Source organism: Anser brachyrhynchus (assembly GCF_964034855.1).
Source record: "Anser brachyrhynchus genome assembly, chromosome: 2".
NCBI classification, from domain to species: Eukaryota; Metazoa; Chordata; class Aves; order Anseriformes; family Anatidae; genus Anser; species Anser brachyrhynchus.
In genome coordinates this window covers 54,738,650-54,753,773 of record NC_137695.1, presented here as the reverse complement: position 1 = coordinate 54,753,773, position 15,124 = coordinate 54,738,650, and the positions used below count along the sequence as shown (strand labels likewise).

The 15,124-nt window shown below is 41.1% G+C and overlaps 2 protein-coding genes across 17 annotated transcripts in view; one reads left to right on the top strand and one right to left on the bottom strand.

Moving 5' to 3' along the window:
- KIAA0319 overlaps nt 1-2,308 on the top strand; it is a 61,017-nt gene extending 58,709 nt beyond the window's left edge. For all 15 annotated transcript variants that reach the window (XR_013945728.1, XM_080578136.1, XM_080578128.1 and 12 more), the window contains one exon: nt 127-2,308. The gene's annotated coding sequence lies outside the window, so the exon portion shown is untranslated. The remainder of the gene's footprint in view (nt 1-126) is intronic.
- A 1,990-nt stretch (nt 2,309-4,298) lies between these two features.
- Nucleotides 4,299-15,101, bottom strand: ALDH5A1 (aldehyde dehydrogenase 5 family member A1). 2 transcript variants are annotated; one of them, XM_080578145.1, is made up of 10 exons: nt 14,181-15,101; nt 14,009-14,092; nt 12,226-12,437; nt 11,827-11,943; nt 11,237-11,380; nt 10,207-10,350; nt 9,657-9,815; nt 8,234-8,403; nt 7,327-7,385; nt 4,299-7,148 (listed from the first exon to the last, which is right to left on the bottom strand). In XM_080578145.1, the coding sequence occupies exons 1-10, from the start codon at nt 15,007-15,009 to the stop codon at nt 6,943-6,945; spliced, it is 2,124 nt and encodes a 707-aa protein (XP_080434271.1). In that variant the 5' UTR covers nt 15,010-15,101; the 3' UTR covers nt 4,299-6,942. The 2 variants fall into 2 exon arrangements, with proteins under 2 accessions (XP_080434271.1, XP_080434272.1); XM_080578146.1 differs by having other exon boundaries at nt 12,226-12,396; nt 14,181-14,929.
- Nucleotides 15,102-15,124: the final 23 nt, after the last annotated feature.

Sequence of the window (15,124 nt, the reverse complement as noted above, 5' to 3'; positions counted from 1 at the left end):
CTCCTGTAGTTTCAAACTTCTTAAGAAACTTTTCTTCCCTGTTCTTTGATAACTTTTCACAACCTGAAGGGCATTAATTTCTTCTGTTGCAACATCTTTCTCATGTTCTTTGTGTTTCTTCTGCAGGAGCTGGGAACCCGAATACTTGACTGCAATAGATTTGATCTCCCCACCAAATGCTGAGATCCAGGGCTTCACGCCACATACAGGCCTCTCACATACAACAGGAATACATTCTTCTTACAGTAAGAAGACTCAACAGGACAAACTTCAGCTAGCCCTTAGTATTATGCTCTATATTCTCTGCTGTCCAGCTTTTTCTTCCACAGCATCTTTCCTTTGCTGCTTCTGCTAAATATCTAGTGTGCCTTTGTCTATGAACTTATCTTTTAGTACATGTCAGTGCAGTCAGCATCCTTCAGTTTTATGAAGTCAGTCACTTGTGTGTTGGGTTTATTTTACATTTTCAAAGCCTGGTGTTGAAGTCTAGGAGATGGTTCTTTCAAGGAATTAAAAAAAAAAAAAAATCTCCCACACGGACACACTGTGGGCTCCGATCTTCAGACCAGTGGCAAGCTCATGTACCATGAGAATGTCTGCACGATTTGTCTAAATATTTCTCACTCTTAACAAGTAAGGAACTAGTCTGTTTCTTATTGCTTAAAGCCTTACCAAGTTGAAGCTGCTTACTGAATTCTGTTCTCTAGATGACATTTCGATGTTTTTGTGGCTAACAGTATTTTAGCTGTGTTCTGAAAGCTGGATTTTTGAGCAGCTTCTAATTGTACTGCTTTAATTCTTCCATATCCTTGGAAGGAAAATTCTTTCATCATACATAATACCAGGCTTGCTATTAGTATGGAACTTGCACCAAAGTTTAAAATAACAGTTTCTGGCTCTGAATTTGTGATATCACATGTTGGTGTCATTTGGCCAAGCATAATTTTGTCAAGAATTTAGGAGTGAATATAGCAAGCCTATATCTTGATTCAGTGTAATACTTATTTCTAGAAATACTGCTTTCCTAGAGCATGTCAGGTAGAGGGAAGGGGTAGGAAAGTTAACTCTTAAGCTGGAAACACAATGGCAGAATTCAGGACTGCTGCTAGCTTTCTGTTTTGGGTTTTGATGGTTTAAGCAGATACTCAGTCCTCACATTTCCACACAATTTTCTTTTATGCATAGAGATTACTGCCATCCTCTTTCTGAAATAGGGATGTACTGCATCCCAGCAGTCTCCTGTGCTCTTCTGAGATACAGCTTGCTATGTAGGGTGCAAAGTCCATTGAAAACAAAGAATAAATTGACAGCTTAGCACTGGTAAGATGCTCTCTTAGTAGGCAGTGTGCCAGTACTTAGAATGCATCATAGCCTTGGTGTAAGTACTTGATTTTCACTTGCATCTTCGTTTTACGTTTATAGGTGCCGATACATGCACACATAGAGGTTGTCCAGATATGTAAAAAGGCTGCCTTCATTGCATTTTAAGAAGGGAGTATATTTAGAAAAAAAACTTTCTTGCCATTATTGCCTGACGCATTAATCATGTTCAGTACTGAACACTGCCATGCTGCAAATAGTTTTGTGTTTTTAATTTTTCTTAACCAAAATACAACTGCTGTACAAACTGAAACTTACCTGGGCAAGTCTGCTGAAGTGCGCATACAAAGCCTGTTGTCCTCTGGTTCAACCTTTCATTTTAACTGAGTAGATTGCTGAGAAATCCAAGCAAAATGTGAAGTCTAGTTATAGAGGAGTTTACTTGGGGAGGAGAAAAAAAAGATTGTTACTGTCTCATGTGTGAGCATGCACTTTCAACTGCATCCTTTCAGGTAAACAGGAGTTGAGCATCTCCCTCTGACAGAGACATACAGCTACTCATCAAGCACCTGTTCTATTCTGTCAGATGTGGTTGCTTTTATGATGATTTTTTTCTTGGTCTGTTGCAGCAAACAAAAGTACACACATGATGAACTTGAACCTTCTTTAGACTATTCTTATGTTCTTGAAATAATTTTCTTAGGCAAATTTCCTATTACTCTTTTAAGCCTCACATGAAACTAGTTTTGCCCCTCAATATACTGATAATGGGCTGTAGTCAGCTGGAGCATTCAGATGGCAGTTACAAAATGACAACTACTTTAGTCTTTTGAGACATTTTTATGAGGATTGAGAGAGGAAAACCTTCCTATGAAAGAAGGGAAACAACGTAGAAATGAATTAATTTCTTAACATCAGCAATTGCCTATTATTGATCTGTAACTAGAATACTACTCCCATACCTCTGCAGCAAAAAAAAAAAAAAGAACTATTTCATACAATTTTTAGGTCGTGAACTCCCTGTGGCAGGGAAGGGAACCTTGAAGCTGAGAAATAAAATTAAAAACAAACAAAACTTTATTTTGCATAGGCTTTGTGTCAGGTACAGATGAGCCACAAATCAGTAGTTTGTGTCTGTATGGAAGCACTTCTCCCTGTAGGTGGATGGGTGAGCTATTGCAGATTTTATATGAAGAATCTGTTTCTAGAAAGTGTTACTTATTGCAAATGAGAATTTATTGTAACTGGAACTATTTCTGAGTTGAAACCATTACATTTATGTAACTATTAGTTAAAAAATAAAGTTTTGTCTCTCCTTCTAAGAACTTGTTTTAGATGTGTTGTGCATTGGACTAAACACTCAAGCTGGGCTAAGAGACACAAGCTTCATAGCATAGGTTAAGTCTGTACTCACAAAAGCAGTGTGATATCTGATCCTTTGCCTTGGTATTGACAAAGCAAAAAGGTATCCTTTTGCAGACAGATGGCATAATTCAGTAAGTCAGGGAGCAGAAAAGCTCTTTTACTGCAGCTCACGGAGTTTCCATGTTCTACTTGTCCTTGGTGTAATTGGCTGTACATGAGTATTCACCAGCTGTCTTGAAAGTGTGGGAGGTTGAGCAGTTTTGTGGTTTATTCTATAGCAAATGCAGTACTTGACTGTTTGTAAGTACAGTGGCTGCTTTGTGATAATCAGTGGTGCTAGCGTGCAATATAACCCAAAACATCCCTGTAAGCTAGGGGTAGATTATACTGCCTGTTCCTGAATGAGAAAGGAATCCATGCGTTGGTGTCTATAAAGCTTGTGCTAAATTGTGATGATAAATGGTACTGTGAGATTCAAGTGTCCCTCCCTAAGGAGAAACACACCATAAAAGCAACTTTTAAAGTGTATTTGGATATATGGTGTCACAGTATATGTTGCATTTCTTACATTCATAAACTTGACTCCTACAAGGGAATACCAGTTGCTGAATCGGTTGATGAGATACATAATGTCCTTTACTGAAGAATGGAATCTGCCCATTTGTTATTGCGCTGTAAGTTTTAGTAGCAGCAGCAGCAGCCTCCCCCTTCCCCTGAAGTAGGCAGATGAAAGCCTCAAATGTGTGCAACAGAAAGCACAGCAGCAGTTCTGCTAAGGTGCTTCAGAATTCAGTGGCACAATGAAAAAACTGTTTGCTACATGCTCACACCAACTTCTCATGTCTTGGAAGGCCCTTGACATAAGTTCTGACAAGGAACACTTTAAACAAGTGCTAAAATTTTACTTAAACCTTCTGAACACCATATATAAATCTTTGTAAGCTTTCTATAAGCAGTAGGGCTAGGATAAAGGATATAATCAGTTATACATAAAACTGCCAGTTACAGGGAGATGGTTACTTCAATACCAAATTAACTGGAGATTTTTTTTTTTTAAACTTACAAGATTGCCCGATTCCCAGTAGTATGTGCCTGGTGGTTTTAGAACAGTATAAACTATTCTACAATTTGCAAACCATTTGCATTCTGCAAAGCTTGATTATGAAAACATTTAATCATACAAGCGTAAAATGTGTTTTTAAAAATTGCCAGGGAAATTTAATAGGCCACAGGATTCTAGCCTGGTTAAGCGTTTACTTAAATGCCAAGATCTTAGTGATAAGTGGTAATGAAGAACAAGAACCAGCTACTCAAAATTAAATACTAGATATTGGTCAAACTTGAAATACTTTTGAAATACTTCTGAGTAGCACTGGTTGTTGTTTTTTTGTTTGTTTTTTTTTTTTTAACTCTACTAGCTTGGTGTTACCAGGATCAGGAGCCACCTCGCTTATAAACATCTAAAGAACATCTGGATGCAGAGAAGTCTTTTTTTTCCAGTGCTAAAGTTGGCACAACAAAATTTCTGTGGAAATCTGAGGGACTGAATGTAATGTAGCTACTGTCACTCTGTCAGTTCAGCAGTAAATAAGGTAATGAACCACACAATCCAGTGCTTTCACAGAAGTTATTTATTAACTGAAAACATTTTTCCATTGCAGTTTTAGTATCCAGAAATCGCTGAACTATCACAAATGTAATCAACATAACTGAGGTGTAAGAATTCAAGTATATGTTTTGTTAAAGAATCACAGCTTTTGTTTTGAAGACAACTTCAAGATTATTCTGTGCTTACTGATGTAGACTTCAGTGACACAAGGATGCTATGCTGGAATCCTACCGCAATCCAATCTAGGCAAAGGCTTTTTTTAAAGCCTATACACCTTATTAATTATGTTTTGTGCTTGTTATCAGGCATAGTAAAAAAAAAATGCTAGGAAAAAAGTAAACATTTACTCATTAATTTTAACAGTGCTATTCTTAGAAATACATGAAGATTTTAAATGCACCAGTGCATCAGATCACTAATTTTTACAATTAATAGAGCAGCCGGCTAAAAAGTTTATCCTCCAACTGCACTGTCCCAAGAAGTACACCTACATTCAGAACTGCACTGTCATACAGCAGTAAATGAGATAACTTTGACCTCATACTGCAGATCACATGCAGACAGCTTTAAATCTGTGCAATTAAAGTGGCAGATATTCCAACCTGTGTACAACATTCACAACTGTGCCTGCACCACTGTATTACTGGTACCCAGACACCAAGTTATAACCTTTTTTCAGCCTCGTTACACTTTCCAGTAAGAAATAATGTATTGGCAGCCAAAGCTGGCGAAGAGCTCCCTGTTCCACATCCTCATATTCTCTAAATTCAGGTAGTCTGTGTGCTCAGTAGTGTAATCTCAGAGGTTGGGTGGAAGGTTCCTTGCAATTAGTGTAGGTAGAAGTTGGCTATCCTTTTTTGTTCTTGGAAAAAAAGACAAATGTACTGCAACTGATAACAGTATTAAGACCTTATTATCTTAAACATGCATTTATTTTGGTGCATTGGAAATGCTTGGAAGGGCAGTAAGTGTTCTTTACCTGTCCTTCAACTGGCAGGATGCACACATACACATTTACTGACAAGTAATGTGTTACATACAAACACCCACCTGGTCTCAAGTGTTAGATAAATATAAACATAAAAAAATATTTAGAAATAATGAGCAGCAGTCAATGCTACCTCATGTGCGCTTTAAAAAACTCTGTGAAACTCAGCTCTGGCTCTTCTTTCATGCAAGTCTTATGGTACCTGGTACCTTTTTGCTTCATTGGATAAAATATCTTAAAATAGCCCATTTTATAGGGTACATTCATTAGGAAGAAGTGGTATGTTACCTTCTGTTTTTTTCAGTAATTAATGGGTAAAATCCCACCAAATAATTTAAGTACAGGAAAGAAAATTTCTTCTCCTTAGTCTCTGCAGTGTTGATTTATTTGCCAAATTAGCATTGCACTTTTTTTTTTAAATGCTTCAAGTCTCATTGAAATAATAATATTTAAACAGTACAGTTTGTTTCACATTAAGGATTCTTTAAATTATCCTTAAAGATGACAATTAAAATAGTGAGGTTATGGGTAAAGGTTTCACCTCTAGTAATTTTTACTTAAGTCCTTATTAGGCCACAAGTTAGCCAATTTTAAAGGTTTTTGTACCTTCCTCCTTAAAGGTTATTTTCCTGTGTGACCACAAATCTGATTCAAGGCACAAAGCCCAGAGGAACTGAACCATCTACCTGCTCCTGTTCTTTGGAGGTGGTGGGTAACATTCTAGACGCTGAGCAACATTTACATCAGTGACCTTCCTTTTACAAAAGGACATTCTTTTTGCAGAAGGGAGTTCTGTGTATCATCATGTCACCACTTGGAATTCATTCATACAGCCCTTTCAGTGTCCCCTGACAATTCTACAAGTTATTCCTGCAACCATACATCCCATCTTCCTCCTACTACTCACTAAGCCAGCAACTCGTTGTCCTTTGCTGATGTTTTCCCAGGACAGCTGGGACTCTCATACATACCAGACAAAGGCGTTCGATCCCAAACCTGTAAGCTGTTAAGCACAAATTACAGCTCTTTGCTCAGAAGACCGGAGCTGAACAGCTGGCAACACTGCAGCCAGCATTAACATGCACTGACAAAGCTGTACGTTCACCTGCATGAACTCCTAGCAGTAGCTAAAAAACACTCCTCACCTTTCATAAGGATCAGATTATCCCACAGTTAAAAAGAGACATGCCTGCTTCTAAAAGAAAGTTACATAACCACATTAGAAAATGTTGGTATTTACACAAAACTCTAAAGGGAGTCTGCCATTCTCAACACTTCCCACGTCCTACACACACTCAAGCAGGCAACAACAAATGGTAGTCAGTTTTCCCCTTGACACAGGCTATGATCTATTTTCATAATGCAGAAGTCTCCAAGTCCTCCCAACTACACAGGGGTAATCTAAGGATAACAGATGCGCATTCCTCCCTACTCCTTGTTAGAGATAATGGGCACTGTGATCACATTGCTGAAAAACAACATACAAACATGAAAAAACGTGGCAGCACAGAATGTTGTAAATATCTCTACGCATACAGAACAGGGTTGCTTAGTTTTGAAGAAGGTAAACGTTGCATTCATAACATAATTCTGGTTCAAAAAGCTTTTAAAACTACAACGCTCTTTTCCAAAATGTTGGGATTGTGCTTTCTGAAGATTTTTACAAGCCTCCGAAGCAGACGTATTTTATTTCTAAGTATTCATCAATGCCATACTTCGAGCCTTCTCGTCCTAAGCCAGACTGCTTTACCCCACCAAAAGGACTCTCCACTGAGGAGACTATGCCTTCATTTACACCAACCATTCCAACTTCCAGCTGCTCTGCAACTCTCCAGATCTGAGCTGGATCTTGGGAGTAGAAATATCCTGCCATGCAGAAACAGAGGTACAGAATGAAAAAAAAAAGTCTGAAGGAACAGTTGCAGAAGACTGAAAAAGATACTTCTTGACACGATGTCCGTCATTTCATTAAAAATTGCTACCCCCTTAACACTGAATCTTATAAAAAACCTCAACAATGTATTTATCTGAAAGAAAGGCATACCTGCTAAACCCACACTGGCTGCATTTGCTATGGCAATAGCTTCTTCTTCAGTCTCAAATCTGTCAATATAAAGAAAAAAATAGAAATGAGGCCTGCAGTTCATCTACAATCTTGCTCACTTACTGCAAAGATGCAACTGTATCAAAAATAAGTCAATGTGCATTTTTTTCCAAAAATGTATTTTCAGTATCTATTTTAATTTTCATTTTGAAACAATGGAGGAGTTTCTACCACTTACTTTAAATTAAACCACAGTTAAATAATTAGGATTGCCTTTATCCTCCGTAGGTACTGGTAGCTAAACCTTTACTTCCTATGGGTTAGCTCACTCATTTCCCCAACTACATAAGCACTCTCAGCTATGATGGATGACCTACCCTATCAGGTTCTTCCGCCATATCCAGTCATTCTGGATGGAGGCAGGGAAGGTTTTAAGGAGCAAAAAGAGCTACAGAGCTAAGTCATCCTCAGTCAGAAAAGCAGGGCTAGCAAATCATGACAAATCGCAAGCTCCTGCCTCCCCCTTGATTCTGCAAAACATGAAATTTGTGAGAGTTCTGCTGTTACCTGCCCCAGCTTAATTGCTGATGCATTTTAAAAGAAAACCATTTTTGAAAAGCTGCAGAGACTTAAATCAGGTCAAGAGAGAAACAAACAGGCTAGGTGTGCACAGTGAGTTTCCAAGTATTTACAACAGTCTTATTGCATGACTTAGCTTAGTGATATGGTTTAGTAGATGACTTGCTAGTGTTAGTTCATAGGTCTTCCAACCTAAATGATACTGTGATTCTTATTTGGCCTCACAAAAATAACTTTTGGCAAGCAGTCAAGCAAATCTTATTTATTCAAAACAATCTGTCATTCTTTTTTATTGCTGTATTTTAATCTGGAAAATGAATGGTCTTACTTGATAACTGGTGCTAAAGGGCCAAATGTCTCCTCTTGTGTGCAAAGCATTTTTGTTGTAACATTACTCAGTAATGTTGGCTCAAAGAAATTCTTCCCCAAGCTGTGTCGTTTCCCTCCAGTCACAATAGATGCTCCTTGAGAAACTGCATCATTAATATGTCTCTCTACCTGAGGTATGCAAAACAAAAATCTCAAGGTTAGGACTTAAAAATGAACATTAATATATTTTCCACTGAAGAAATAATACTATCCAGTATTAAAAAGAAGACTTTGAAGAGAGGTTTATACTTTGCAGAAGACTATTTGCAATGTTACTTAAAATTTCTCTTGAATTAAACTATGAGTATGGCCCCAGTGTCACATACATTCACCTTTTCTACTGAAATGAAAGGATTACAAATAACATGAGAAAAGTCTTTGCAGGACTGAGCAGTACACCTGACATCCATGATCAGGGACTGTCGAAACAGAAGTACATGACTGTCATTTAAAGAGAAAGACAACAGAAGTAAGCTTTCAGGATGGTACTGGCAAAATCATTCTCCACTCCTGTACATCTACGATTGATCCAAAGACAAGAAAGTAATGAGAAAACTAAAGTAACAGTCTCAACCTAAAATACAGTCCTTTGAAGTAACAAAAAGGCAATTACATGACTATTTACAGTGCTTGCTGTGTGTGTATAAACATGCGATATACACAAAACTTTTGTGATGCATAAAGGGAAGGAATTTTATTACATCCATGTGTTTTATCCTTTGTCTCGCAAATAGTTCTGAGTATTTTCATATTCCAGTATTTTATACACACAAAGAGTCTGACAGCATTCATGTATAATGGGATTGAAATCAAACCAGCATATAACTGAGCCATAGTATCTTAGAAAGTATGAACCACATAACTCAATCTTTAAACTTAGGAAGGGTGAAATATTATAGAAAATCTTACTTATTACTGGAGTCATGAGTCATACAAAACAGAAGACCCAAGCCATGCATATAAGATTTCAAATGATTACAGCATCCAGAGCGCTGGTATTTTTAACCTCAGTGTGTTATTGTGCTTAGCTTTTGCTAGAGGCACTGGTCTCCGAGGCAAGTTGAAATCACAATGCTTCAGAATTGTAGAATCACCAACAAACTCTCCCGGTGTATCACATTTCAGTAAATGTTCTTCTTGAGAACAGACAGGAAATAATTAGGAAGAATCATTCCCTCCTAAAGGAGGTATCTCTTCTACATTAACTGGCCACATCTGCTCCTCTACATACACACATGGGTTTGGAGGAAGCAACAAGCTCCCAGCCACACTGCTAATTCTTTCTAACAAAAAACGTGAAAAAAGTTAAACACAGTTCCAAAGTTACTTTATGGATCACAAAAAGGAAATAAAGGTGTCAGAATGAAATCTTTTATTTGTACCTTTTCTACTGCTTTTTCATTGATTAGTGGCCCTTGGGTGGTATTTGCATCAAATCCATTTCCAACACGTAGCTCGCTCCTTATGGCTTTAGCAAACTTCTCCACAAATTTGTCATGGATTCCCTTTTGCACCAGGAAACGGTTTGTGCAAACACATGTCTGAAAATAAACATGAAAAGGAAAAGCAAACAGTATTTTATATTGTATTTCGTTATGAATTCATTCTGGCCTTCATGCCACAATGTCGGGTTACTACAGTACTACAGTTACTGCAGCCTAGTTTGATTACTACAGTCTCTCAAACGTAACAGCCATTTATCTTTCTATGTCCATGAAAGTATGAAGAAAGGGATTTTATTATGTTGTTATTTGGAGTTGCTGCCTGATAACTGGCTTAAGTGCCCAGAGCCATGTGTGGCCCCAAGCATCTCTCTCTTCACAATGAATTGTTCCATGCTTTCCTTTTACATAAAATAGTTTATTTATACTGCTTAAACTATATATACAGCTCTTCTCCTTCCAGAAACAAAGACAAAATGGTTACTCTTACCTGTCCTGAGTTTCTAAACTTAGAAGCAAGGGCTCCTGCCACAGCACGGTCCACATCGGCACTGTCAAACACTATAAAAGGAGCATGCCCTCCAAGCTCCATGGAGACTCGCTTCACGGTGCCAGCTGCATGCTTCAGCAGTATCTGAAGAAACATGGAAACCTGTACCTCTACCAGAGGTAAACTATGGAACCACAAAGCTTACAGACAGAAGGCAGTGAAAAGCTACCTCTGGCACGAAGTTAATCTGCATCTTCTCTTTCATGCTAGGCCATCTTTTTTGTCCCATCACAAATACAAGGACTAATTTCACTCATTAAAATCTTTAGAGATCACATTCTGGCCAAGAAATAATGAAGAAAAGGATTTTCATCAACTTCAGGTCAGGCTTTTATATACTAATATTGTCACTCGTTTGCTTGTTCACTTCCCTTTCAGTAATAAAAATCTTGACTATTCTTACAATCTTCCAATATGTGACAAAATTTGGGATTAAGGTTTGCCTTAGGTATCAAGAGTTTTTCTTCCTTCTGTGTAAGGGCACTGCATAGAGTTCTACCACCCTTAGCCACACTCTGCAGCTTTTTTGATTTCACTGGGGACTGATGAGCAAGACTGCTTGTTGGTTAAGGCTGATACAAAAAGTTGATATAAGAGATGCAAGGGTCTCGCTTGTCTAAGAATTTCTTTCAGCTACAGAAGCCATTCCCAAACAGCACCTTTGAAATTCAGTTTCAGCATGCCTATTAGTATGCTGTCACAGTATGATATGAAACACGAGCATCTTATACAGAACTGTTCAGGTTATAATTTAATGAGGGACAATTATGCAGGAGTTGCACATATACATCCTTCTATGAAGTACTGACACCGTAGTAAATAGGCAGTATCTCAACAAATACACACTTATTTGGACTGTCTGCATACAGTAGCCAGAGAAGAAGGCTCTATTTGGAAGCACACACTTTCCCCTACCTTTCCAGTACAACCACAGTAATAATCTTCAAGGATATTCTGTGCACTTATGTACCTTTCCTGTTTCAGTGGAGCCAGTAAAAGATATTTTGGCTACCAATGGATCAGTGCACAAGACTTCCCCTACAGCTGGTGCCTGTTGTCTGGAACAAGGAACAACGTTATACACTCCTGCAGGGATTCCAGCCTGGTTTGCAAGCTGCAACAAGAGAAACAGAATTTGCATTATCAGTGCATTTTGTATTAGGAAGAGTCCGTTTACGTTTATTGCTTTGATGAAATCAGTCTGCAGACCAGTAAGAGCCCAAGGTGCACAGCACAGCTAACAGATGCCACATTGTTAAGAGTGCAGTTTTACCCATGTTTAAGCTGTCTGTCATTCAAAGTAGCCAAAGGAAGGACATAAAGATGTTTCTTGTGGCTCAATGGCCAGGTCCGCTTTCAGGCTCTACACCATATTAGAGGCAACTTCAAAAGATTTCTAATGAACTAAAACCTCTGGATCAAATCAGCCGACTTGTCCTTTCTTCATGTGTGAAGTTGGCTAGAGTTACCAATAAAGGCCATCTGACCGTGGGGATATTTATGGGCTCTTATTTACAGCTTCAGTCCATTATTAATGTAAAGCCTAGCATAAAAGCTCACCTCTCCAAGAGCCAATGCTGATAAAGGTGTATCCTCTGCGGGTTTCACTACTACTGTACAGCCAGCTGCCAGAGCTGCACCAACCTTCCGGGTAATCATAGCACTGGGGAAGTTCCACTAGGACGAGAGAAAAGAACAATCAAACTTGGGGAAATCTTGCCCCCTGTTTTTGTTGAAATAATAGGCGTTTTATGCAGTTACGTGGTAGCCTAAACAGACCTGCATGATGTGCTTTGTCCTAGGCGAACATTTCAAAGTACTGCCAATTCAGGAAGAAGCAGGCACAGCACAGAAATGAAACTTTACAGGGATGTTTCCTGAGGCAAGGAGCTGTGAGGCCCCACGCTGTGGACTGAGCTGAAAACCTCTGTCTGATGTGAAAAAATCAGCTGTACTTACTGGGGTTATAATAGCTGCCACTCCCACTGGCTGTTTCAGCACTAGGATTCTTCTGTCTTTTGCAGATGCTGGAATGACATCACCATAAACTCGGCGAGCTTCTTCCGCAAACCATTCCAGAAATGAGGCAGAATATAGGATTTCCCCCTGCGCTTCTTTCAGAGGTTTTCCCTTTGATGAAATCAGATTGAAGATACACTGTAAGTGGCAGACTGAAGCAATACAAATATATTTAGGTCATTTCAGAGTTCTTTTCAGAGTGCTTTATAATCCTGTATCACATACACTGCAGTCTCTGGAAAGGACTTGATATGATTTCATCATCAATAGTTATGTGACTTCAACATACAGTCATTATATAGCCAGTGCTTTGACACTGGTGCCCAGATTCGTACCTGCACTAGATGAGGAGCTGGGACAGCATGTTTTACAACTTTGTGAAGTGTTATTTACAAACTCTGCAGTTAGCTGCTACCACCATTCTGAAGAAGATACAAACCATGGCAAAAGTTACAAGTTTACGTCAGGGCCCATTGTTTTGGAGTGTATTACTTCGCACCACCCACCTCCAGGTCTGGTCCTGTGGACTGAGTGAGCATTAGCTGTTGGAACACAACAGAGAAGCTGCTGTGGCACCTTCCAGCATGGCTTTACTCAAAAGGATGCCAGCCTGTGAATTTCCAGACTGCTCTGTGGTGCAAAGCAAAACACGTTAAGTGACCAGGAGATTTGCTTTAATGGTACAGCCACTCCAATCCAAAATAAGACGCTGATGCAGACATAACTCATTACCCCCACTTACAAGTTTCACTGAAATCACTTTCACTTGAAGAGGCCAAGCCACAGACGCTGTGCATCAGTCTAACAAGGGATATTGTAATTATTGCAGTTATTAATTACTTGTCAGATGGCTTCCCCGTCCTTAAAAGACAGAGAATGCAGTAAAAAGAAGCCTTCAAAAACCACAACCTATGATCCCCAGCAATGTTTGTTCTTCCTTATTATCAGGACTGTATTTCTAGACACATCCTTTCTAGCTACTTAGTAACCTTGTCTTGCTACATATGATTAGGCATAAACTATAAAATCTAACCATTAATTTCAAGCAATGCATGAGAGAAAAAAAGTTAATTTTTATTTTACATACTAAGGGGCAAAAACAGTATTTATGTGATTTTCCCTTTTTAAACGCATGAAACTGAAAAAAAAAAGCCACAATGATTTCTGCCATTAAGATGACAGTTTAGGTTTCTGTATGCCTCTGCACAACGTAGGTCTGATTCCAGCTGGGTTTCTAGGTACTATAGTTATCAAAATAGCACACTGTAAGTGTGTAAAAAAGGTGGTGTTTGAAACATTATCGATTGGCCTAAGAGAGCAGTGTGAGTGCACAACGAATAGTCTAGGCCCAACTTAAATTTTAAGTGAATAGTTTGATAAATAAAGACATGGTGGCTAACTGGTGAAATGTACACTGGGTGTTTTGAGAGAATTCAACTTCATTTTAATGTTAATGCATTCATATGTTATGCTTCCGAATAAGATAAACGTTACCACAAGTAGACTAACAGTTTTCACAGATCTGGAGCTTGGAGATGTGTATTTTAACGCTTGGGATTCCCGAGTATCTTTCTGGCCTTAGGGGATTCCTGGCCTTAAGAGGATGTTTAGGGGTTTTCCTCATGTAAGGATGACCAGAACTGCTCGGCCATGCAGCACCACAGCTGTAGGGCAAAGCGGCTCCTCTGGAGAGGAACCCCGCGGCTCCCACTCCCTCACTCACGTTTTCCGCCGTTATGATCGCGGCCAGGTCGTCCCTCCTCTCCACCATCAGCTCGTACCACCTGCGGAGGAGGGCGCTCCTCTCCTGAGGGGACACAGGGCTGCGCTGTGCCGCGGGTGGGCGCAGCGAGCCCGGCCCGCTTCCCCCCGCGTTCCCCCGGCCCCCCGCTCACCTTGGCGGGGAGGCGGCCCCAGGCGGCCCCGGCCCCGTGCGCGGCCCTCACGGCCGCCCTCGCCTCGGCCGCGCCGCAGTCGGCCACGGGGCCCAGCTCCTGCCCGCTGGCCGGGTCCCGCACAGCGAAGGCCGCGGGCGCCTCCAGCCAGCGGCCGCCCACCAGCCCGCCCCGCCGCACCAGCCCGCCGGGCAGCGCCCCGCTGCCGCTCCGCGCCGCCGCCGGGCCCGGGGCCGCCGGGGGCTGCAGCAGGAGGCGGCGGCGAGCGGCGGCGGCGCGGAGGGGCAGGAGGCTCGACATGGCCGCACGGCTCGGCACGGCTCCGGGGGAGGAGCCGCGGCGGAGCGGGGCGGGCTGAGGGGAGGCGAGGCCGGGGCGAGCCCCGCTGCCTCCCCGCTGGCTGTGGAAGCCGGGCGGGGCAGCGCACGGCTCCCGGGTCAGGGGCGCCCGGAAGACGGCTGGGAGCCGCAGCGCGGCTCGGTGGCTTCCCGCCTCGCGTAGTGGGCTGAGCTGGGCCCTCAGCCCGGGCTGCAAGGTCCAGCTGCGTGTGTGTAATGAGTGCGGAGCGCTGACCCTTCTGCGCGACAGGTTTATGAGCACGTACTGCCTGCGGGCTGGCGTGTTTCTGCGAACGCTGCCTCGGCACCTGGCTTTCATTCCGTGTAAAATCTGGTGTCGAAAGGCAGGTGCGCAGTGAGGCACACCTCCTCCGAGAGGTTGCCCATCGGTGTTGTGCTACACGTAGACAGAAGCCTTGCTGCTGCTGTGCAGTGATGGCAGCTGCACTGCCCAAACCCCGGAGAAAGGGCAGAACACCTATAGACTCCATATTTTTTTAAATAAATTATTTGAAGTAAGATATAAAATGGCCTTCCCACGACTGCAGTAGTTTACTTGCTGTGTCAGCAACGTGTCTGAAAGACCAGGCATGTGCCGTAACCTCT